We start from the raw sequence: 26,060 nt of genomic DNA on the forward strand, positions 1-26,060 counted from the left end.
CGTGAGAATGGGCCCGGCTGCTATCCGCTGGAGGAGGTTTGTTGACGTGTCCGAGTACCGGCCATTCGGACACTTGCGTTCTGCATCCATACAAAATATGTTGCTGCTAATCATGGTTTTTTTTATGTGGAATTTATGAGCATGGGACAGAAAAGAAGAAAAATGACAACAACAAAAAAGAGACATTCAATAAAAACCTTCTCCAGAGGAGCAGTGTTTACCACAACAAATCTCCTTTGGGGTGCTGTGATACCAAAGTCCACATATAGTGAGCCAAAATTATCATATAAGCTTGAGTTATAAACGCCATCAGAATGCTTAAAACCTTTTCCCTTCCTGGTTTATGATCACTCACTGAACCATGGGTGAAGTTTAACTCTTACAAATCACAAATGTGAAGCAAGCCAGCAGCTTCAATGCTGGGAAATAGAATCGTCTGTCTACCGGTGATAGAATTTCTTAGAGTTTCATCACCACAAGCTTTACACAGATTTAAGAGAAAACAATGGAAGCACAGTGAAACTGGTACAGTGGTGTCATGTTATATACAAGCGATTTAGTTCAACTGGCATGCGGGAAGTGGCGCATTATCGCTGTTAACTACATGGCATCTAATTGTTATTGCGTTAATTTACATACAACCATAGACTTCAAATCAGATTCTAAGAAACCGATGGCTGAGCCAGTGATAAATAAATAACTCATACACTAGCATGAAAGTTACTCTTTTTATGTCTCGGATATCCTTCAAGGGAAGCAGAACCTCTTGGAACAGAAAAAGAAGATCTTGGCATTAGAATCAGCTTATAAGGTGGATCAGCTTTAGTTGCTGGAGACATGCACATACGACTGAGATGCCACAAAAATACTGCAGGACCAAGCAGTTGCTGTAAAGCACAAGATTTAGGTATGTTATTCTGGAAATACGGCAATTACATGTATAAACTGGCAAGTATATATGTAGTACAATTCTCGAAATAGGTCGTGGAAATGAGCAAATACCTCTACTCAAAAGACTGTCTGAACGTCTACCAGTTCGGTATCTACCATTTCAGCCTCCTTTGCCATTTTAGGATCGAATAGTGGTGTGTCAAGCTTGGGAGGGCTCTGGCCAATACAAAATATATTTCTTATTGGGAACATAAAACAAACAGTCTGATTTTCTTGACCACCAAGCAATAAAAAGTAAAAGTGTATTCTACATTCAAAGAGGATCTCCAGATACAATAACAAAGTAATGAATTTATTGCTTTATTTTCCCGTTGATCATACATTGCTAAGATTTCCTAGCTTAAAAGGTCACCATGACTAACTTAGGATAACACTATTAAGATTTAAGACACAAAAGATTCATGTGTTTCTCAAGTTTATTTATACAATGTCATAAACAAGTTCTCCATTATGAAGGTTGGTTAGATCACTTGATTTGACAAGATTCTCAAATGCACAGTATTTTAGCATTTTCAGCAGAGACATGTAGCTTGTATTGTTATATTTCCTATATCCTGCGATATCCATGTCCGGTACTTGTATTTTACTTTGTCAAATTATTTACTTCACAGCCCTATGCTTGTGCCAGTCCTCAAATGCTTTACAAACATAAATAAAAGGGGCCTAAATATGCCCTTGTTTTTAAGTTCAGCCCAGTTATGGGACCATATCTCACCATGTTCTCTAACTTGTCATTTTTAGCATCAGCAACAAGCTTTTTCTAGTTTGACATGTATTGTTTAACTTTAACTGATCACTTTTCTTTTCCTGTGCTTTTGCTACTGAGGTTTTTGAATTTATATCAACAGAAGCTTTTATTTCAATTTAAATACTTAAATAATTGGGTGGATGGTAATTGGTTCAAGGAAGAAGATGATATGCCTTAATCAAGCTATAATTGCGACTTGGAGGGCTAGAAACGATGCGAAGTTTAATGGTGGAAGGCTGAATCCTTATGTGACTCTCCATGGAGTCGTTGCTCTTGCCTGGACTATCAAGAGGCTCTTACATCTGAGGGATTTAGTGGAAGGAATGAAAACAAACCATGCCTGGTTAAATGGGGATTGCCTGAGGAATCATGGAACAGTTTAGGTAGTATATCTCAGATTGGAGGGTTAGGATATACATATTAAATCTTATTCTAGACATGTGATTTTTGCAGGATGCAAGCATAAGAGGGACATAACAAGTTTATTTAGTGAAGCTGCAGCAATGAAGGAAGGCCTTGTTGCAGCAAGAAGTGTGGGGATTCAATGGTTGCAGGTGGAAACAGATGCTATGGCAGTGATCCACCTTGGATGATAGCAAATTGGATGTGACATTTCGGGATTACTATAATGTTTTTATGCAAAGCTTACACATATTCATAGATAAGGAACTGTGCAGCTCATTGGTTAACCAATTATGCATAGATGAATAGTGTAGGCACTTTTTGGGAAAATGGCTTTCCTCCATATTTCAATGTTTTGCTCTCCTCAGATAGGAGGGATGTGTGTATGCATTTCAATCATTAATAATAGTTTTCTTTTTTGGAAAGAAAGCAAACACATATACGAAAGAACATTCAAATTACCACACATCACAATATATACTTAAGCAACAGAGTCCTACCATGCAACGCACAAGGGCCCAATTGATGCCACGGAAAAATGGGTGCTTCTTAACTTCATTAGCTCCATGACATGAACCCAACCTGTTTCTAGGATCCCTATGCAACAATCGATATATCAACTGTTTTGCAGGAAGGCTTACCTGCTAAAAGAAATGAGGTCAGCACTGTATGAACCACTAAGCAAAGTAACTTGGTGTATGGATATCAAATTGCCATGATAATAAGTACTTTCTTTGAAAAACTAATAGAGATCAGAAAAGAAAGAAATAAAGATCCAAAATGATAAAACAACTGAGCATTGATAAATAAACAGATTGCCAAAACATTCCTTATTATTGGCCAATCACCTTATGTATCAGTATGTCACTTAAAGTCAGCACAAATGACTAGAAAGCAAACAATCTATATATTGTGAAAAAAGCAGTCAGCATTGTATGGATCACTTAGCAAAGTAACTTGGAATACAGATAACCAAGTTGCCAATATAACATGTACTTTCTGTAACAAATGTACAGATACCATAAATAACTGAGCATTATTAAATAAATAGATTGCAAAGACATTCCTTATCATTAGCCAATCACCTTATGTATGACATTTAAAGTCAGCACAAATGACTCTAAAGGAAGCAATCTATACAATATATGCTGTAAGAAACAGAGTGATCCTTGAAGCTGGAAGTGATTGGTACAGACATGACACTTCTTTAGGTATGAGAAAAAAAAAAGTGACATTACAATCATGCATTAAAATTTAGGACATTCCAATACTGGTTGATGGCCAGACCTGCATGGTACCAATACAATATAGTGTCAATACAGGTAGAAGTTGGACCAATGGATAGAGAGAGAGAGGGAGGAGGGAGAGAGAAGAGAGGAGGACGAATGGTGCCATGTGGCAGAAGAGCGGTGTCATGACATGGAAGTGCAGTGGAGGAGGAGTTGGAGCTGTGACATCAACCAGGAGGAGGCAGCAACACAGCAGGGAAGAAGAAGAAAAAGGTAAAAAAAAGAAAGTTGGGTACCACAGGTGCAAGTACTAAACAGTAGGCTTATCACCTGGTATCGTTGGGTAAGATTAGCTTACCATCTGAGAAGTCTGGTGTGGTAAGCTTCCTGTGCAGCTTGTCCAACTTCAGACTGGACCCAGTGAAATTGTCTCATCCACATATCGGTTTGTCATTACTAGCAAAAACCAGATCATATCGACCAGTATAGTCAAGATTTGAATCCACAGTTGCATTATACTTGCTGCATAGATGCTTAGTCTTAACTCTTAACCATGTCAGCTAATGGGACCATCCACAGGCTTCATTTCAAACAAGGCTAGAATTTGCAAGCCAGGTTATTAATATCATCACATCAGAAAAATTAAATTCGAAACAAAATAAACAAAACTTGATCAAATATACCAATCCCAAGTTTCCTTCCTCAACTAATGCCACAACAAACAACGGAACTTATTGGGATCGTAGATCTATATCTATATATGGTGTATAAGTCATAATGCTCAATATCTGCTGACATGTGCCAAAGGTGCCAATGCACGTGCTGGTCAGGACATGGACATCCATGCCAACTAGCAAGATATGATTATGTTGTGCTAAAAAAATAATGGAACATTCCTGAGCCACATAATGTCAATCTTTGCTCAATATTGCCTATGGTACAATGAAATCAGTAAGGGTCCCAAGGAAACAAAAAATTCTGCAAGAAAATATACACACACTTGTTTCACCTCACATATGAATATTCATGCATGAAAAACAAAACATCTGCTATTACAAATATAACCAACTATGCATAATGCACACTGTTAAGCCTCTAATTTGAATAAATACATTTTATTTTATTTTTAAATAAATACTTGAATGTGATCAAAAGACTCACCGATATACTGGCAGGAAATCTCAAGTCCTTGTGAAGAATATTAGCAAATGTCTTTTGCCTTGTCTTTCCTCTAAATGGTGTGTATCCATATAGCATCTCGTAAAGAAGAATGCCTATCATAATAGAAAGAAGCAGTATAATCAGGTAAAGTGGGCGAGAAATTAGGAAAACCCAACAAATCTGATCACCTATTTCCAGATTTACCTAAGCATTAAGATACCTTGGAACAGAATACCACAAAGATGTCTTATCTGAATAGATGACACAGATGTATTGTCATGTTCCTGGCATGTCCTGTCAAGGATTGCAAACCAACCAATTCGCTATGGTTCAACCAGTATTTGCCAGTCCGACCACCAGATGGCATGAAGAGCAGCCCTTAAAACCAATCATTAGAGTGCTAGCTCATGAGGGTCAGGGTCATGAGTTGCGACTCCTCACAAGTGTTCCTCTCCACTACTGCGTAGCCACCCATGTGCCCCAGCCACTGCCTGCAAGCCCACTGCCCATTGTTTCCCGCGCACCCGCCACACCATTGCTTGTGTGCCTGCCGTCTTGTCATGGCTTTAGCTGGAATTGTCTAAGGCGTGAGGCACCCTTGCGGCCAAGACGCGAACTTAGCTTGCAACCTCTAATTCAGCGAGCACCTTGCGTGCACAAGAGAAAAGAGAGAGAGGGGGAAAACAAGGGCTTTAGAAGGTTGAACGAACAGCTGCAAGCCCACAAACAGCTGCTCACCGAGTCCCGGGCACGACAACAAGTTCCCGTCAAGGCAACTTGTGAAGGAGTGTTCAACGCCCGGTACTATACCGAAGCCCCATCCAGCCCTGTGCCACCCGGGGGGTTTCAAGGGGTTGAGATGGCTGACGTTTTGGTGAGCGGAGGTGGATTCCAGAAATCAGCCCGCGGCACACGAAAACGGAGTTGTTTTGGGATGTTTTGGGGCTGTTTTGCTCGATTCGGTGAGCGGTCGCTTTGTAACGCTGCAGCTTGTTCGAACTTATATTTTTACAAGCAAAATGACCCAAAACCAAGACAAAACATGCTGTCAAGCAGCTATACATGTAGGTGTGAGCGACGAACGGTTCGTTGAATGGAGTTGTTGCGAGTGCACGACGACCGTTCGTGACAGTCTACCCAGATCAGGTACATCTCCTCCTCTTTTACACCTCTTCCTCAACCACCTCCTCTTATTCCTTCTTATTCATCTTCTTCCTCTTTCCTCCCCTTTTCTTTCTCCCCCAACAGTATCATGGTACATACCAACGTACCAACACACAATACACCATTATGGCTCGGATATGTACCAGTCCGAACCTGGACTAGTACCTGGTACCTGGTACGTAATTCCTTGCCTCATGCAGGACTTTTGTTTGAATCAGTGTTCTTCTCTATAGGTGCAATAACATGCTTCTTAGTTCATGAAACTTGAAATGGACTTTCTGTATTGTGGTTAATAGCTAAGGCTGTATGTCTAACTCTCCCAATCTTCAATAGAGGTAGGAGGCTTGTGCATTTGGTTACCTTTCGACCTTTCATGAAATATGATATTGTATGTGGAAACCAAGTATTGTAATTGCTTTAATCTAGTTATCTAACAGAAACACTCTAGGTTATCATCGAACTTGTTTACCATATTGCATATATCAACATGAGCATTGTGTATACTGTCAATGTTCAAACATACTGACAAAAAAATGTACATTTGTGCATGTATATATGTTCATTCACCACAACTGAATATGTCATATTTACACACATAAATGTATAAACATGTCTACATATTCATGCCCTTAAGGAAAAGACAGAGAGGTGTGATTCTATCGAAAACCGAGACTTTAATCCTAACAGCTAAAAGCAAATGACCACATGTCTAAAAGGGAGATCTTACTACCAAACATGATCTATAACATCTAGAGAACTTAACATCAGTAAACCATGATTATAGAGTATGTCTTACCTCTACATTAAATACGCATGAAATCAGTGATACATAAAGTGCTAACAATATTAGTCAAGATCAATTTCACTGATTCTGATCTCAGTGTTTAGGGATATAAACAAGCACAATTCAACTAAATTAGAATGTTAAATCACCACAAATATTGTAATATGCTATTAAGACAATCTTGTATCTGATTGACGAACCAAGGTTAGGAACCTTAAGAACAATAGACTAGTTCTCTCTCGATATTATAGATGTCGTATACATCATGTCTAAGGGTGCAACTTTTGAAATTTAGTGTCCCATCTTCAATTTGAACTTTGTTGATGCTTATCCTCCAAGTGGATAACAGCTCGATTAACTCTCTCCCTCTCTCATATTACATGTATACAAACACAAAGTTGCATGTCTACATTTATTAATATCAACATTTATATATAACCATCTTATAACCATGTGGAAAAAATCTGCCAAAAAAGAGCCAAGTATGCGATGGTGTCGGACCAGGATGGCAAATATCTCGGTCACATTATTCCTGGCCATGTCAGTCATGTACCAACTTTAAATCTATAGATTTTACATCCACAAGATGCTTGATCAGGTAGGGGGTGGCCTTTCATGTATAGAAGTTGATTTATAGATATCACATTCACAAGATGCTTAATCAGGTAGTGGTCCCTTCATGTATAGAAGTTCCACGTAAAACTCTAAGCTAAAAATCTACCAGAAAAAGTTGACTTTCATCTCATCAGCATAAACTGCCAGGCAATTCTTAGATGAAAATCCATTATCCCACACCTGGTTGGTAGTTTATTTAATATCTAGATTTAGAACAGGGACAACTGTGGAAGAACAAGGACGACTTAATTCTCCAGAGTGCTAATGAATAGATAACTGAAGAATGCTATCCGATGATCTATTTCCTGGAAGATCAACAGTGAACTGTGATATTCCATTCTCCTAAAACATCCTGTCTGTTTGGATCCATAATTCTTTAACCTCTTTCCTTAATCACAGGATCTCCTTCTTCATCCCTTTTATCTCTCTGTCCTTATTTCATGAATTTAGTGAAATAAGACTGACAAATATTCTGTCATTTGCTTTAAATAATGAAAATAAAAAGAATCAGATTCATATTGAACTTGGATATTTTTCAGAAAACTGCACTGACAACATGTGTGTATAGTAGACGGCCCACTAGAAAAATCATTCTTTAATTAGCATGAGTGCAGCACTATGGGGTCAACAAGCCTCTCCCCTCCTAAATGATTGACACAGAAGTTTCTTCCTCTTTGAACTGGCATGTTTGATATCTTTGTACAAACTCATAATATAACAGACAACCATTTTTGTCTATATCCTGAAACACTTTCATGTTTAAACAGTTTTAAGAATGAATCAATCTAACAAGTCACTGATATTATCTATCATTCCAAAAATTGGATAGCTTCGTGTTGTTTTAAAATTCACCCACCTAGTGCCCACCAATCAACTGCACTAGTGTGGCCAGCTCCACTAATAATCTCCTGCAAGAAAATGACAAGATGTATTGGCCTTGTACAAGTAATGTTTTTGGAGTAAAGTTGCTAAATATCTAATCCAACATATGTGTTACATTCATATCTATGAACCATGTATGATGCATATACATAATCATTTTACAAAAAGAATGATAAATATATATGTTGAAAAAATTATATATGAAACAATGAATATATTACTTCCACCCAAGCTGAACTTCGCAAATACTAGTGTAACAAGATGATCGAAAGGAGAATTAGTAAGTCTAAATTCAGCAGAACTAATTAAATTATGTATTTAAAAGATTACATTATGTACTTAAATTTATGTATGTAGATGAATATTCTTGAAAAAAAATGTATTTTCAGGTCTTGGTATTTCACTTGAAGTTACTATTTCATTCTATCGTGCCCTTAACAAAATAGATCTGATGCTTAGCAGTACCTATGCAGAAACAGAACAAAGATAGCTTCCAGACACTAATGACCTATGTCATAGAACTAATTGGCAAAAACCACATGAGATAAATGAACTGAAGTTTTATAAAATGCAATCAATAGAGCAGTCCACTGTTGCATCTATTATTATCATTATTAGAAAATGCTATTAGTGCCTCTTAGGTTCAGTCCGATTGTTTCAACAAAATGCAGCTCTGAGCAACACAGAAGCTCAGAGTTGTGGCAAGATATATCATTTGTGATCTTGAGAACTATTGAAGCATTGTTTGCAAACAACATATATAGCAAAAATTTGCAAAGCTTTTGTAAACATTTAGGAACAATTTGTAAGAGAATTGAAGAAGATATTACTTAATATATTAAAAACTTTAGTGACAGAAAAGGCTGCATTGAGAACAGAAGATGGTGAAGTTAAAATCAAAAAGTCGTACCTCCAAAATCAAACCATAGGAATAGGGCAATCTCATAGCAAAAGAGAGAGACTTGAAAAAGTCCTTTTTCCCCATCCTCAGGGTGAGCAAGTTGCTTACTAATGAATTACAATACACTAAAAGCTGATTTACACTGTTCATGAATCATTTTGGTGTGTCAAGAAGAAAAATGCAAAAAGCAACACTGTTTGCAAGAATAATCTACTCATTCCCAACACTTTTATTACATTTTCATTCAATCTACCCTCAAATAGGCATGTCAATAATTATGATGAAGAACCTGTTGAAACAGTAGTAAAATCATATTGAAAAAATAGCTCCAAGTAAACATGGAATGTTCACAATGATGTAGTCTTTCCCATGAAAGAACCATCAGATGGATCAAAGACACAATTTTGGTTTGTATAATGTCAAATCATATTGGCCAGATTCCTGTTACATTGTTAATATCTTCAATTACCAGTAATTTGCTTTCACAGAGGTATAATCAAAAGTATTCCTTCATACCAAGTGAAAAAAAATTGTTTAGTTCAATGATAAGACATACCGGCGCAATGTATTCTTCAGTTCCAACAAATGAATTTGATGCACGCATTGGTTCAGCTACAAAAATTGGAGAAATCTTTTCTTTTATCTGCTTTTTCTTGTCCTCCACTGTTGGAAGCAAAAGCTAGATACACATGCAGATCAGTCATTTCATACAAGAAAATAATTTTACAGTTCACCATAATTCTAAAAGAATAATATAGTCCGGGATAAAAGGCTTCTTAATGGACCCTAAGGAGATAACATATCTAACTACTGCATCTGATTTAATTGTACTAGAAAACAAACAAAATGTAATACCAAAAATCTCCAGAAAAGGCTAAAAGTTGCCATGGAGCCACATGTGGAGACCTTGCTAAAATAATTTGGCAACACCATATAACTATGATCAAGGATCATACAGAGTCATCAAGAATGGATTCAAATTTATGCATGCAATGCCATAAGGATGTTCAATGGAAAGCAGCCAACCATGGCCAATATATAACAGAAACTTCTGGAACTTGTTCTTTTAAGCAAGTTGTTACACTCTTTAGATCAGCATGAACAAACATATGCAGAATTCTATCTAGACCTTCAGTTAGAGATAAAATGCTAATCATATAATAGAGAGTTAGAGACAATGGGGAATGAATGAATTTATAATAATTTATTTTGAGGTCATTAATGCAGGAAAATTGATAATAGACATATTGGATGTGAGTATACAGTTTCACATATGATGGCATAAAAAATTCTACCAACCTGTGGCTTGCAAGATGTCAAACATGATAAATCAAAATCTGTCAAAGACACATGTCCGTCCCTCCGAAGCAAGATATTTTCCGGCTTTAGGTCTCGGTATATGATACCTATAGAAAGTAAACAAACTTTCATCACCAGAAATATATGAAGATCAAACATGCAAATCTGATAGAAAATTCTTGCCAAGTTGTGAAGTATATTCTATGGGTACTCTCTATAATAACAAGGGAAGGGAGTATAACAATAAGTTCTGACATGGTATATTTAAAAGGAAAACCAATGCAAGCTGGTAGTATGAGATGCATAACAACAACTCATATTTTAGTAAAATCATTTCAACCGCATGCAACCAAATAAAGAATAAGGTAAAAATATATATGTTTCAACTTTCAATTTTTTCTTAGAGATTGACACAAGGATGGGCCACGATATAGATGCACAAGCAGGGAACTGAAGTAATTAGCAGGAACCACAGTCAATTTAAATTGTCAAACATCTAGCATATACCATACACATGCATAACAAAAATGAATTCCAAGAGCGCAAGCAAGGTTAGTTTGCTTCCCCTGAATAAAACAAGTCACTGTACATATATGCAATGCTTTTGTATAGTGACACAGATGGGACACCTCATGCCATGGTGAGGGCAAAACCTATGGCACACAAAGCATTTATGACCTTGAGCATAAATGGAAGTTAGTTGATTTTATCTATCTCACAGCTGTTCAATTGCTTCATGTAAAGATAGTTGCAGGATCTCAATGTCTATGTACCTAGCAGGGGTAAACCACAGAGAACGCTTATTTCTCCCTTTATTTTTTTTCCCTTTGTAATGTGCATTTAAATGAGTTACAAATCAAATTAGATTTTTTTTATTATTATTATGACAGAGGGAGCCCTTCAACACATGAGGCATCAATACGTTAACAGTTGAAGGAGGTTGGGACCCTTTTCTTTTCTCGAATTCTTATTTTTAGTTCATAATACTTGCTTTTCTGTTATGCTCTGCTTGTTGGCTTCCTTGTGAGGCCAATCTAAATTATGTCTTCATGTCTTTTATTTCAAGTTTAAATTTATTTTCTAGATGTTATTATTTTTTGAATATCTACTCATGTCATTGTCATCTGTTAATGCTAAAATGTACTTTTGCTCTTTAAAAACACTTCAGCTGAAATAAATACCCAGAACCTGTCACCTTCTGAACACTATACAGAACTTAATTGTCCCAAACAACTCATGCATATGCAAGTCAAACAAGATCTTTGCTGCTGTATCTGTTTCCTGAATAGTGACTCTACTTCAGCCTAAATTTGGCGATGGAATTGCGAGAATTACCAAACAAGTAGCCTTTTGCAATTTAATAAAATGCTTTTCCATAATGAAATGTATGTCAAAGGGGCTTTTGATATATTCTGTAAAAAAGTTGACAAAATTGCTATTTTCATTATTTTGCTACACTTATAGTGATAATCTTTAGGATTCAGAAAACTCAGGGACACTGATTTAACTTGCTTAGCATGCATCCCTTGTGTGGTTTATACCAGCGAGGTATATAGAATATAGATGATACATGATGTCGACAATTGACAGTGTTTTTCTTTTTTTGGGTAACTTACCAACAAAGTACATTCTTTCCATGAGCTATCCACATTTCATAAAACAACACAAGTCATAATGTCTCAACTATTTATCTTACCTGCATTGATCCTTTCCCACCATTGAGCTCTATACAAAATAATATTTTTAGTTAACTTGGAATATTTAAATCTTTTTTATAGTTTCTAGCAAAGTTAAAAAACCAATCATACCAATTAGTAAGGAGTGATATTTTATTGATTCGAAATTTCAAATATACAAAGTGGTAGTTTAAAAGATCTTTCTCTTGGTCAGGACAAAATATCAACCAAGAGAAAATTTTCTTTTGATTAAGTTAATAATACAGAGCTCTAATCATAACATATGCAAAAGTTATATTTTGTCCAAGAGAAAATAATGAGCTTAAAAGGATACCCTTATGAAGGACTTGTTATAATAAAGGTTCTTATATAAAATGGGCTTGGTATTACATATATCTTGACAATAAGAAGTATTCAAAAAATAATTTAAAAAGATGCATTACTAATAGTAACAGTTACGTTTATTAAAAAATAGCTACATACCTTGACAGTGAAGGTATTCAAGTGCTACAACAACTTCTGCAGCATAGAACCTGTGCAAAAAAGATGCCTTCAGTACCATTCAGAAAGATGCAAGTACTCTTTTGAAAAAGAGAATCTACAGAAAAATAGAGTATCTTACAAACAAAAATCAGTTGATTTTTTCTGTAACAAATATAAGAAGATGAAAGCTTTAGGGATAAACTCCAGATTCCAAATTTTCCTCATCAACTTCAATAGATATTTAACAATATCCTTTATATAATTTAGCTCAATTGCAATCCAAAACTATCAAATTTGAGTTCTTTTGAACCCCGATCAATTTCTATTTTTCTTCTAAAATCCCTTTCCCCCCTTAAGGAAAGATGAGCAATTTTTATCTACTTCATTCTATTGAATATCAAGCTAAAACAAGAAGAAGAGGAGAACAAAATGAAAGTGGTAGGTTGAGGTTTAATGAAAACCTTCATTTCCTGACTTGTTTTGCAATTTTTTTAATTTGGTATGTTCTGGAGAAGTAGGATTAGATTCTCAGGGAGCTGGGTTGTCCAAGTCAACTGAGCAATACCTATAAATAAAAAAGATGATCTTGTAGGCGGCATCTATTATCTGTTTCAAGAAATAACTTGGAATGTTTGGCACCATCATAATAGATTGTACTAGACTGCTTGGTAAAAGGAGAGTGCGAAAAGATTGTCAAGTAAGTTCTCCTGCAATGCATTTGCCTGCTGCATGATGTCTTTTATACAATTACTGTAAACTGCTCACACCTAAGACTAGCAACCACAATTTTGTTTTCATTTCTTTTGTTTTGATTCAATTCACACCAACATCAAGAAAGTATCCAAACCTGAATATAATAGAATTCAGTAAAAATATGACAAGTTGCAATGAGGAGTCGTTATAAAATGTGAACAATCATCTCTCTTTGAGTGCTATAAGCATTAGTAAGATAGAGAACTAGGAAAGAGAGGTAGCATCCATGTTTACAACTCAACAATGCTTATGAAGGTTAATTAATTTTTACTGAGACAATAAATGACACCTCAAAATGTCATACCACTTTTATATATAAGTTACATGGTGCACTATGTTTTATGTTATTGGTTCTGTGCACAAAACAACAAAACAATTAATCAACCACTGTAAACATGTTTTTTAAAAAAAATGTACCTAACAGCATCCTCCTTGAGGACTTTCTCAGGTTGCCTGTCTAGTAGTAGGAAAAGTTCTCCACCAGGGCAGTAATCAGTTATTAAACAGATATGTGTCTTGGACTGCAGTACATAAGAATTTATGGGTATTATCCTCAGCAGAAATAATTTTGCATGTAACACGAGGAAAATCCATTAGATAGCAGTTTAGCAACTCAAACAAAAGTTGGAAAATATAAAGAAAATAAAAAACGAGAACTGCATAAGGTGAAAACTTTTGTTTGAAATAAGCTGAACACGCCTAGGACTCCTGGACCAACGTAGATAAGAAATTATATGGAATTTCAGTTTTAGTACATTAAGAAAATAAAATGCATGCATAACTCTTTATGCCAAACCTGTTATGATCATCACAACCTTTTTGTTTAGTATATAACAGCCCTGACATATTTAAAACTAACAAAAGAGGGCAAGCCTTGGTGCCACATGAAGTTGCTATTTTGCAACCTGGGTGACCAGAAATCAAGTCATGAATACAGCTTCTTTACCTGCAGGGATAAGACCATCAACTATGTACATTGACCCTTCTCAGAACCATACTGACAAGAGTATCCCTTTTTTCATATGTAAACTAACCAAGAGATAAGGGCTTTGGAACTTTAATTAGACAAACAAATGTAAAACACCAATAAAAGGACCAATATTTGTAGACTATCCATCTTATCCAGAAAGACTATATCTATATAAGACAGATAGACTTCTTCAAGAAAGCATGTAGATAAGGATCTGTTTTGCACTAAAGACATAAGTATTCATAACTAACAGTTGTTGATTCAATTGAATGCTGTTATTATGGTTTAAGTCTTCTGTAGGCTTCTAAGCATCTTCTAAGTGGTTTATATCCTCCATATGACTATCACAAATGGCTTCCTTTTTACAACAGATTGTGCCTCTCTGTGGGACAAAGTTATTTGAGGGATGTGTGAGCACCTTAGCCTTGCACAATTATGTGTTCTTCAAATAAACTCATTAAACACTAAAACGAGGTGCTTCTCTTTATTTTTTGGCTTGGCTCTAGACATTGTTCATTGTTTTGTTACCGAGTTCTCTAGAACTGCAAAATCTATCCATAGAGATGTATTCATTATCATCACAAATGATAGTCATGAAAGCTAGGATCTCAGTGTAGAACAGTCAGTTCCACTATGTATTAGACTTTAAAACATCAGAGAAGTGGGAATTAAACCTGAAAAGATGCATATAATGTAGGAAGGAAAGGATGATCGAGCATATCAAGAATTTCTCTTTCTGCACAAGCTCTATGCACCTGAAGCAAAAGATCAGCAATTTATCAAATGTTCACATTGACTTAAACATCTGGTGACTCCATAAACCATGAATCATTATGAACCATATAAAGAATAAGAATTTCACATAGGCAGTTTGAAAGTGGAATTCTTGCAATTCATGACTCTTTCACACTCCCTACTCAAGTAGTAATTTGGAAGAAAATGCTAGATTCATATGACCAAGAAAACTAAGCATTCTGGTAAGAAGTTACAAGCCTCTTGTTCCATGAATAATTGACAAAATTAAGCTTCTTATTATTCATGGAAAAGTATAACTTATACTATGTCAAGGTACAGATAACAGGAACCCCATTCCCCCCCCTTTATCAAGTTTCTTTGCATCTTTTATGGGCTTAAACACATATCCTTCTTTTCATAAATTATGCTTACCCTTTCAAAAAAAGATCATAGCAGTCAAAGATGACATGTCTAACCAATGTTCTAATTGCATGGGGTGACACTAAGAATGCTACATGATATGGATGACTAAGTTAATTTGCTGCCCGATTTAAAAAGAACATAATTCAGGAGGCAGATAGCAAAGTTTCAAATCTTGGAAATTTTTTATTGCATTGGCCAAAAACTCTCAAGCTGACATACTAAGAAAAGTAACCAGTATTGTCCATCTCAGTACTCCATAGCGTGACACATTCGTCGTATAGGCCATACCAATTCTATTTGACACTAAACCTGAACAATTTGTTCCAATCAACACTTTTTGTGTCAATGTAAATTTGTCATGCCATAGCAGTATATCTGTGCCAGCCATTGGCTAAAACAAGTGGTTTCAGTGGCACTTGAATAGTTGGTAGATAGTCAAACCTATGCAGCACACTCTGAAGCTGGTCCCAGATCATGCTAAGGAGAACAGTTTGTCAACCATTTTAGACTATCATTTTATCTGACTCATAACAAATGCGTGTTCAATTACCAGTAGACAGAAAATGTATGTTAATATACAAGTCAGCAACAAAATAAACAGTGCCTTACCTTGTTACGATTAAGCATGATATTTTTATCCATAGCCTTCATTGCAAAGTACTCTCCTGTTCCTAACAATTCCACCAAGTGGACGCTGTCGTTTCAAAGCATACAAATTTGTTAAACTTATTGAGTTAAAAGAATAATAAGATATATATATATATATATATATATATATATATATATATATATATATATATATATAAGTGGAACACACAAAAGGTGATACCAACAAGAAAGGCACATTGATGACTTTTTTTCAAACTCATCAATCTGCATCATAAGCATATATGCTCTATGAAGAAACTGATTTTATTGGTTAAGTAGGAGTTACCAAAACACAAGTATCATTGCTCATTTGGAGAATATACAGCATAAGACTACAAATTAGCATGACAACTTCAAACAATATTTTTATTACCGGTGGAACTAGTATGCATCTACTGGTATTTACTGATCTAACCAAGTACTGGTACTTAAATTTATAACTCGAAACCGGTAAATGCACCATTCATGTTTAATTTTTATACTTAATTCAATGATATAGGACAGTATAGGTTGGTAAATCTCCCCATATACAAGCACTGAATTGGTATGATAAGCTAATGAAATTCGTATCAGACTAATACTTAAATCCTTGATATCAAACAGAAACAACAGACACAAGGGACTTTCTAGTATAGGCTATAAAGGTTACCATCTTATGAAGCATTTTTGTAAAGTTATTTGAGAAACTCAAATTGGGCCTCAAGAGCAAAATAATGTGTACACGGACGGATATGTCACTTTATGTGACTCATACCAAACGCATGTTCTTTTTTTTTTTAATGCATATTCAATTACCAAAAGCTATCATATCCATATTCTCAATCACAATAATCTACACAGCGATGCTAAAAAACATACGTCTATATTAAGACATGAAGAGTCGATGAATGGTTCAAGAAATTTGATAATAACATTGGTAGTTCTGGGGCAAATAAAATTTTTCATATACTATACCCTCAGTGATATAGATTTCACAAGAGCAGGCACATATATGCCAAGATAGAGAACTTATAAACAAAGAAGCTAAGTCCCATTATTGGAGTAAACAATTGGTATCAGATGTATAGGATAGCATTGCGATCTAGTTCATAGTAAACTAAGAAAAAGAAATGAGCAATGTACACAAAATTAGATGCATTGGCCTAGAGCAATTATCGAGATATTGTACACAGAAAACAGTCACCTGCCAGTATCACCAGAGCCCAAAGGTTTAACAGGTCTAAAATGTTTCAATCCAATCTTTTCTCCACTCTCTACAACCTGTAGATGAATACTAATTGTGAACTGCAGAACTATTGGCAAACATGAGATCAAGCTCTTAAACTATGTTGCCAATTTATTTAAATAATGAGTGCCTTTTCTATAAAGAGCTAGTTGTTGTGATCGTAAAATCTTCCCATATGCCAAGTGAGCAGAGAACTACATATTGCATATAATCTTAATGGAGGATACTGGACTACATGCCTGCGTAAATATTAAGTAGGTTGTTTGCAGTACTCCCACGATCAGGTGAACTAAATTGGTACAATCAGTTGACTTAGGCAGTGTAATCATATAAACAATAGATAACAGTAAAGAGCTCATGTCATCATCATGAAGCACACTGTTCTACTCGATTATAAAATAAGCATATCCCCCTCTTGTCAATGGCCATAATTCATGACAGCCCAGGAAGAAATTTAATTTGTTTCCTTACTCTAAAAAGGCAGCGATTAACCTATAGTGTCACAAGTCAACAATGATAAGGCTGTTTTCCCCTTCTATCTCTTTCTTTTTCTATGCCAAAACAAGAGAAATATGTTTTTTATATATTAAAACAAGCACTTACCATGTCAACCAAAGATTTTTTTAAAATAAATGTTAAAATATGTTAAGTCACTGCTTAATTTAACAATAGCTTTAACAATCTGTTTTATTGGAAATTCAAACTACTAGAATGCAATAAACATAAGATAAGTTTTCTAAATAAACATTATCTTCATAGACTCCATACTAAAGTTTGCATATCCGATCTATGTTGAGACATTCCAATGGTTAATGCACTATTGCACAATTGATGAGTCTCAAATTCAATCCAAGCCCATATGTGAGTTGTCTTGCATGTTTTTTAATGTAACAAAATTTTCTTCCTAGTTAAAAATAAAAATTACACATCCAAAATATCACATACTTTCTGGATAGCTCTCCACGATGTATCATTCCGCATGTGAGGCTTTGGCAGCACCAACTTTGAATGGTTAAACCATAAATCCTCAGGTTTCTGCACATAATCATGAAATATCATCAGAGTTAATAACAAGAACCTTTGTCAAACACAAAATGTGTATGAGTCACCAAATTAGCATCTGGAAGTTCTCTAACAGCTTCATCAACATTATCTGCAGTTTCTTTCACCTGAAGTTTATATCATAAGCATTCAATTAATGGAAATATATATAGTCACCAAAAAGCATTTCATAATAACTCAAAAGATCCAACAAGAGTAATGCGAATGTTGAAGATTGAGGATCCTTGTTGGCAAGTGGCAAGGTCTCTTTAAGATGCCTATACTAGACCAAGATAGTGAACCTGAAACTAAGCATTTGTCAAGCATCTCAACATTCTAACTCCATCCATGATTCATATATAACCAAGCTAAGCTGATCCTAACTGCAAAACTCATTCGATAAGGAGGACAGCTTGATTCAAGTCAAGAGCAACACAATAATCCATCTGCAACAAAATTTGACCACCTTGTATGATCCACACCTACTGACATGACCTAAACATGGAAAGATTAACATACCAACCTTAACATGAAATGTTTCATGTTAAACCAATCATTCAACTGGTTAATTCAGGCTAATCTATATCAGATCAAGTTTCAAAAATCAAATCCAGCCAATTCATTAATTAATACAATTTTGGATCAGTCAAACCTGAACCTTAAGATGCTTTGTTTCTCAAAATCCAACAATTCAAGGCCCCAAAATCAACTGACATCAGTCAGTTCCAGGGTGAGAAGAAAAAGAGGTAGCTCTACATATCACTTTGTGCAATACTTATCATGCTGTGGCAGGACAGCATATAGGAGCTAGCAGCAAGCATGCTTTTAACAGCGGGCATCTGATCAACAAAGAAAATCTTTGGAGACCAACTTGTTTGAGATACTCAGTGAACTATCAGTTATGCAAAATGAACACAGAACTCTGACATGGCACCAAAATGGAGAAATGATTTATGTAACAATCATTTTAGAATTGGTTGCAACTGAACAAGACAACAGACCAGCTTCGAACTTTCTTTGGCAGTATCTGCTGGTATACAGTTCTGTAGCGGCTCAACATGTTCACTACCATCCAACTGGACCCCAATAAAATATTGAACTTCTCCCTGTTTGAGAAACGCAAAGACATATTTACTGAGATATATAAGTAACCCAATATGTGCAATTTCTCAAACAATGGGAGATACAAAATTATCTTAATAATGTACCTTCTGATCGCGCATGGGTTGCAAGTGAAAGAGATTCCAGAACTTTTTACCTGACAGATGAAAATAACTAATAAATTACAACAACATGATATATTATAGGAAATTTTCTACCGCATCTTTAACTTGTTAACATTATCCATTGGATATAAAAAAAATCTACTTTCAAAGCATAAAATTTGAAACATGAAGCCAACAGATGCTCCAAATGGTCAACTGTAGTAGCAAACTAAAATATCATAGTAAAATGAACACAGCAATTTACTACAGTTGTTTCATGCAAGGTATGCAATTTCAAATAATACCACCCGGTATGCGTGGTACTTACTGGTCCGTCAACTGACCGATACACGGACCGTCCATTACTGGACGGTATATATATATATATATATATATAATTTTTTAAAGGCGACGTCACCCGGAGAAGGAAAAAACAAAAAATATATATATATTTTAAAGGTGACACGACGTCGCCGAGTTATATATATATATATATATATATATATATATATATATATATATATATATATATATATATACCGAACGGTATACCGCTCGGTATACTATATTGTACCGTACCGAGCGAATGTCGAAACGCTGATACGGTACGATATTTCAAACCTTAGTTTCATGTACTCTTCTTGATCCAACATAGTACCTAAAAGATGGCACATCAAAGGAAAACAGGATCTAGACAACCTGTATGACGTACAAATTAGTAAAAAGAATCAGAATGCATCAAGAATGGGAAATTAGAAACCAGTAGTGGTGTCATTTCATAAGATGATATTGGATCCAATGACACTATTAGACTTCTGAAACTGATCCAACATTCTACATATCAGAAATGCAAACACTGTTACAACTTTGTTGATGCTATAATTATAACTGGTAATTGTCTCTTTTGGAATTTGTCACTTCAAATGCCCACTGATACTAGCATGAAGACATGAAGATAAAGATGGTTTCAGCATAATGGCATCTGTCTTGCAAGTAAAAACTTATATCTGGAAAACAATTCCAGCACTGGAAAGGCTACAAGCCTACAAGTAGCTACTGAATCCAATTCATGGGGATCCTTAATCTACAGGGTGACAGATGAGAGGAAGAAGATTCAAAGTTCAAACAATGTAAAAAACCATCTCAAGATCAATGAAATTTGATAAAAGGGTGCATATTCTAGTGAAAAGAAAAATAGAGTAACAACTGTGCTAAAAATCAAAGGATGAAGTGATAAGGTAATATACATTCAGAATTTAAGTTTTTTTTCATTTGTCAAAAAGATTTGAATCTGTCACAAGAAATTAGGAGATTTAATCCAGTAGTATATACTTGTCAATTTGCAGAAAAGATGTTAAAGGCGGAAAGTGCTCTTTGTTAAACATGATCCTCGTTGAATTTTACTAGAAGATCTGCACCTACTCCACCACCTCTTTTCAAGCTACAAAATCATGGTCCATGATATAATCAATCTCCCCATAAGTTGAACTTGAAGTTTCAGGTTTGTTATTAACAACCAAAATGAACGACACATTTAAGACACTGGGAGAAACATCAATAGTGATTATTGTTTAGTGATAACATCAATTGTCATCAACAGTCCTAAGCAGGATTTGAAAAGTGTAACAAGTGTTAAAACTAAAGCAGTCGTGAATTTGGAGTGCATTATAGAGGGGCTCCCTAAAGGTCATAACACAGAAATATTCAAATAAGCTGACAGCACAATAGCAACTGTGACCAAAATGGTATTCAGGAATGAGATAAATTGAAATTCAATGCATCATGCGATAGTTATTTTGCTGAAGAGGATAATATTCTTAAAAACACTATGTGAAGCCACAAATTTATCCATATTCAAAAAAATGAACTTTAACTAATCAGAATTGCCAGGAATAAGAGTAATATTCATTTCCTAGAAAATAGGCATACCGCTTTTTGTGTAGTTTATCAACTGCACAGTTATGTCTCTCTGGTTATCTATAGCCTCTCTTATTTTCCTCACAGTTGCTGCATCAGTTTCAGGGCCTTGGAGAAACCTACAAGTTCCAAAGAGTCAACAAAAGTAACAAATAAACAGAACTAAATTTTGGAAATGTGCATTAATGGCCCTTATTTTGATTACAGTGTTCAGCTACCTTATTTATACATTTAAATACCAATGTAATTAAAGTTCATCTATTTTGATATTTATACAAACCAAGACATTATAACAACAACTGTCATAGGAATAAAGAACTCATGATGACCGAAATGAGATTTTGTAAATTGTAATCTTATTTCTACTATCTCAGCTGAGCTACAAATTAAAAATTATGTTAAGATGTGAGGTTGCATTTTATTGAAGATATTAAGATACAAAATAAGTTGTCCTGGCCCATCAAATATAATATTTGGCATTAAAAGAGCAAAGGAAATTCCTGCACACCTGCAGTTTCTTCCCAATATTTCTTCACGACTGTATTCTGTCAGTTGTAAGAAACTGTCTGATGCGAATATCTGAAAAGAAAATCATCAAATAACTCCAACAGAAGGAAATGAACATATTAGAAACAAGAACCAGCTTTGTGAATCTTACAATAGGATTGTCAGGCAGTCTTGGATCAGTAATGACAAAATTTTTTTCAATGCGTTCAAGGGTTGTAGCAAGATCGATGCCCCTTCTGATCTCTTTTTTTCTTTCCTCATCATCGAAACTCTCAGGCCTTTCATCATCGCTTTCCATCAATAGGGACTCCTCAATAGGAACTTCCAGCTCATGCTTTTCAACATTCAAATGGCCAAAGCCAATAAGTCTGCAAACACAAATATGGCTGAATGACTACCACTTTATTCCACTCAAATTGTCCCAGGACAAAGTAATTGTATTCTTTGTAACAGAAAGTAGCAATACGCCAATGATTTTGAATATTAGATTAGTTACGCTTACCATATATCCTAAGAGACTTAGTGGAGACAAATGATGGCTTACGATCATAGTTGAAAGGAACTCCTATAGCATTGTGGGAAGGCCAGTCACTACTGACTAACATCACTAATGGTTGAATCACAAAAGTTAACAAATACCAGAGCTGTATTTAAGACAAAAAATCATGAGAGAAAAAATATAAAACCTACCCCATGAAGGACTTTAGACCTGATTTTCTTGATTTATTTGCTACTTCAGGAAGTTCACAAATTTTGTTCATCGAACTCCTCATCCCACTACGTGAATTACGCCTAGCAGCAGTGGCATTTTCTGAACTCTTCTTTCCAGGAACCTCTGACACCACAGTTTGTCCACCACCTTCAGATTTTCTCATAAAAGGGTAACTTCTTGATTCTGAAAGTGAGTGTGGATCCTTGACGGCCAGCACTAAGTCAGAGACTGAACTGCGAGCCCTATCTTTTTGCCTAGCTGCAAGATTAATCTACATAAGAAAAAGTGGTTTCCAACAATTTTATTCTATTAGTTAAAACTATAATGTAAATAAAGACAAATTAATTTGACAATGTTCTATTACACAGAAATAAATCAAGATGAACCAATACCATCATATCGAATCAAAGACTCTGGTAAACCATTGGGCCGCACCATTATATCCTTTGATCCTTCTGTGTATTTACTAACCTCCACTTGCATCCTGCAGAAACAATGACCAAGTTCAGTTCCAAGAAGGAACATATGCACAATATCAACATACAAGAACACTGTGAAATTTCCAACGGTCAGACAGTTAAGACGGATAAGTTTGAAAGAGGTAGATTACCAATCATTTTATTCTGTAAGCAATCATCATAGCTGGAAGTTAGGAAGATCTATAACCAACATCTTACCCAATGAACTTGAGAGTGTTTCCAGCCTCATCTTTGATGGGTGCAATTGTCAAAAGATTCCAAAATGGTGCGCCATCCTTTTTGTAATTTAATATGCGACCACAATAGTTTGTACCGGCAGACAATGCTTCCCTTAATCTTGCAATCTCTTCAGGGTCAGTACCCGAACCTTGTAGGAATCGGCTGCGCAACAGCAATTTCAATCAAAAAAGGAACTATCAAGTTCAAATTATAAATCTACTCCGAGGAACCTGCACCTATGTTACATTTGTTGTTAGCCTTTGAAAATCATTTAACGAGTTCAAGAATGCAAATTTTTTTTTCGATAGAAGAATCAAAGCAAACATTTTCGATGAATTACTTATAAAAAAGATAAAGAACTTAAATTTAGAGAACATTTCTTTTTCTCCACATAGTTGTGCTCTTTCCCATGTCAAATGGTAAAGAAAGATTAATTACAATAGAAATTAGGGCAAAGATTTTTCGTACCAATTCCTACCGATGACTTCTTTGGCGAGGTAGCCGGTCATGTGGAAGAATCCGGCGCTGGCGTACATGACAGGGTGGTCGGACTTTGTCGCGTCGGACACCACAAAGGACTGCTGGAAGGCGGAGAGCGCCTCCCGGAGCTCCTCCGACACCCGGGGGAACCCGCCCCGCGCCGCCACCTCCGAGTCCTCCGAGCTCCGGTACGAGCTCCCCCCAGAGGCTCTCCGCGAACGGCCCTTGTCCCCGGCCTCGTCGCCCGACCTCCGCACCTCGACGCCCTGCGGCCGCCCCGTCTCCTCGTCCGTCTTCAACACCAGGCCCCACTCCGCAGCCCGCTGCGCCGCCGCTCCGACGTCCTCGGCGGCGGCGGGAGGTTTCTTGGAGATGGGATAGGGCAGATAAGGCAGCGGCGCCGCCGCCGACGTGGAGGGGAGGGCCATCCATGGGCGGATGATGTCTTCGTCGTCGTCGTCGCCGGCGCTGGCGGCGGCGGGCGGAGGTGGGGCCCGGTGGGCCGAGAGCTGTGGGTCGGGTCGAGATTGCCAGGTGGCAAAGGGGGAGGAGCGGGGTTTGGGCTGGCTGGGGTTAAAGACTTCGAGGGACCCACGGGAGTCGCGTGGCAGAGGTGGGATGAGCGAGGAGGTGGGTCGGTGGGTTGGTGACTCCTCGTCCATTTCCTGTAACAATTAGCAGAAAACAAAAACAAAAAACAGAAACGTTATCTATTAAACATCAAACACATTTAGCAAAGGGAATAAGCGGTTACTTTATTTCTAAATTCTCAATAGGTCGTATCCAATGCACATATAATCTCTTAAAATATTTACTTATTTTATGAAAAAAATGTATATTCAAACATATTTCTTAAAGTATCGGAAACGATTTATAAAAAAGTATTTTAAAAAATGCTTCTGCATGGCACATCAAGAATTAGGACCAGTGGACCTATCGCAATAGAACAAATCCAAAAATGATACCTCATTTACCGATCATAAATTGTGATTGCGTTTGTTCTTTTTTGTGGATCCCATTAAAGATAAGAGTCTGAATAAGGACAAAATTTATGCTCGATAACTATGGGATATCTGTTTATCTTGCAGAGGAATACACAGTTGGATCATGGCAAATTTCAAGTAGCACATGAATGAGAGCTAACTCGTATGCAAGCGTCTCGGATCTTCCGGCATAGATCCAATTATCCCGAATCCATGATTTCTCCCATAAGATCGAGTTACGAGGCAACGTGGGCTCAATTCACAAGCTTGCATGGCAACATGTGAGCTTGTTTGTTCGAGAGGTCATTGGAATTAAGCTGATATTATACTTAACTAAGTACTTTAATGTTTATTTTCACACTAAAATAGCTAGAAATGCCCGATAGCAGGAAGAACTCTTTAAAATAGCTGCTCAAATTTCCAAGTTATTTCAACAAATTTTCTTCAGGAAAAGGAAAGAATACGATAGCTACATGTATTTTGGTGGAGGAGGTAGCATGAAATCTTGAAGGAGGAAAGCAGATCTTGAAGAATGCCACAAGAAGAGCCTCAAAATGTGTATATGCAGATGAAAGAACAGAAGATAAAGATTGGAGTGTAGAGCAATCTAAGTACCTGAACTCAAGCTGTAGTTGTTGTCTCTACTGACTCTTCTTCTCTCTTTGGAGTTGCACTCTTCGTCTTTTTCTCGGTCGTCTCCTACACGTTATAGCTATGAAACTGAGCACATACACAGCCGAAAAGGAGAAGAAATTAAGGACTCTGAGGATGGAAGTGGGTTGAAGCGAGGGGATGAAGGAGAGAGAGAGAGAGGAGGGTGTTCGGTGGATATCTTATTTGTTGCCATCGGCTGACGTGATTGGCTGATGCCTCGTGCTTGTGGGCCTCTGCCGGCGTATATCTCGGCAGCGGCCAATAAGCTGTGAGATATTGGATTATGTGGGTCACTCGCTTCGACGAATCCTTGTCTCCTGCACTTCTTTGACCGAGCATTAACTTTGTTTCTTGATGGCGTGACATGACCGATCTCGTGCTTCGCAATGCACAATGGCAGTCGACGATGCTGAGTTGATGGCGAGCATTATCAGTGTCATTAGATGCAGTTTTGCTCGTCACTGGGGATACGGATAGCCGTAAACATGGATGTATCAGGAGTTCAAACAAGCAGAAGATACATGGAGTGACCACAAGATGGATAGCTGTGTTGTTCATTGCCACCAGAAATCAATGGTGAGCATTTATTTGTGAGCTTATGAGTCCGTCCATGGAAGTCAAGCAGACATCTGGCTTCTATCATCCATTAAAGGCATCTGGTCTCTCTTGTTCTCATCAACTAGATGGCGACTGACAGCCCTCTTCGCGGTGGCGAGAAAGAGACAAACGCGGTTTTCGCGTGAAAACAGCAGCATATGAGATGAGCCTCCGCTTGCACTAAAGTCCAGCTTAGGAATTGAAGACTCTTCTACTT

At 36.6% G+C, this 26,060-nt stretch overlaps 1 protein-coding gene across 5 annotated transcripts; it reads right to left on the reverse strand.

Annotated features, from left to right (window-relative positions):
* Positions 1-517: 517 nt before the first annotated feature.
* Positions 518-25,416, reverse strand: LOC135654368 (phototropin-1A-like). Of its 5 annotated transcripts, none has more exons than XM_065175597.1 (24): positions 25,208-25,415; positions 23,598-24,274; positions 23,109-23,291; positions 22,824-22,915; positions 22,410-22,689; positions 21,871-22,087; positions 21,721-21,791; positions 21,225-21,331; positions 19,299-19,348; positions 19,092-19,196; positions 18,159-18,218; positions 17,995-18,084; positions 17,008-17,084; positions 15,786-15,870; positions 14,693-14,773; positions 13,466-13,569; positions 12,296-12,345; positions 10,137-10,243; positions 9,394-9,516; positions 7,911-7,962; positions 4,492-4,604; positions 2,602-2,745; positions 1,003-1,107; positions 518-887 (listed from the first exon to the last, which is right to left on the reverse strand). In XM_065175597.1, the coding sequence occupies exons 2-23, from the start codon at positions 24,269-24,271 to the stop codon at positions 1,009-1,011; spliced, it is 2,964 nt and encodes a 987-aa protein (XP_065031669.1). In that variant the 5' UTR covers positions 24,272-24,274; positions 25,208-25,415; the 3' UTR covers positions 518-887; positions 1,003-1,008. The 5 variants fall into 5 exon arrangements, with proteins under 5 accessions (XP_065031669.1, XP_065031670.1, XP_065031671.1 ...); XM_065175598.1 differs by having other exon boundaries at positions 2,602-2,742; positions 25,208-25,414; XM_065175599.1 differs by lacking the exon at positions 18,159-18,218 and having other exon boundaries at positions 25,208-25,416.
* Between the last annotated feature and the right edge of the window lie 644 nt (positions 25,417-26,060).

This window comes from Musa acuminata, unplaced genomic scaffold, assembly GCF_036884655.1.
Source record: "Musa acuminata AAA Group cultivar baxijiao unplaced genomic scaffold, Cavendish_Baxijiao_AAA HiC_scaffold_61, whole genome shotgun sequence".
Classification (NCBI taxonomy): Eukaryota; Viridiplantae; Streptophyta; class Magnoliopsida; order Zingiberales; family Musaceae; genus Musa; species Musa acuminata.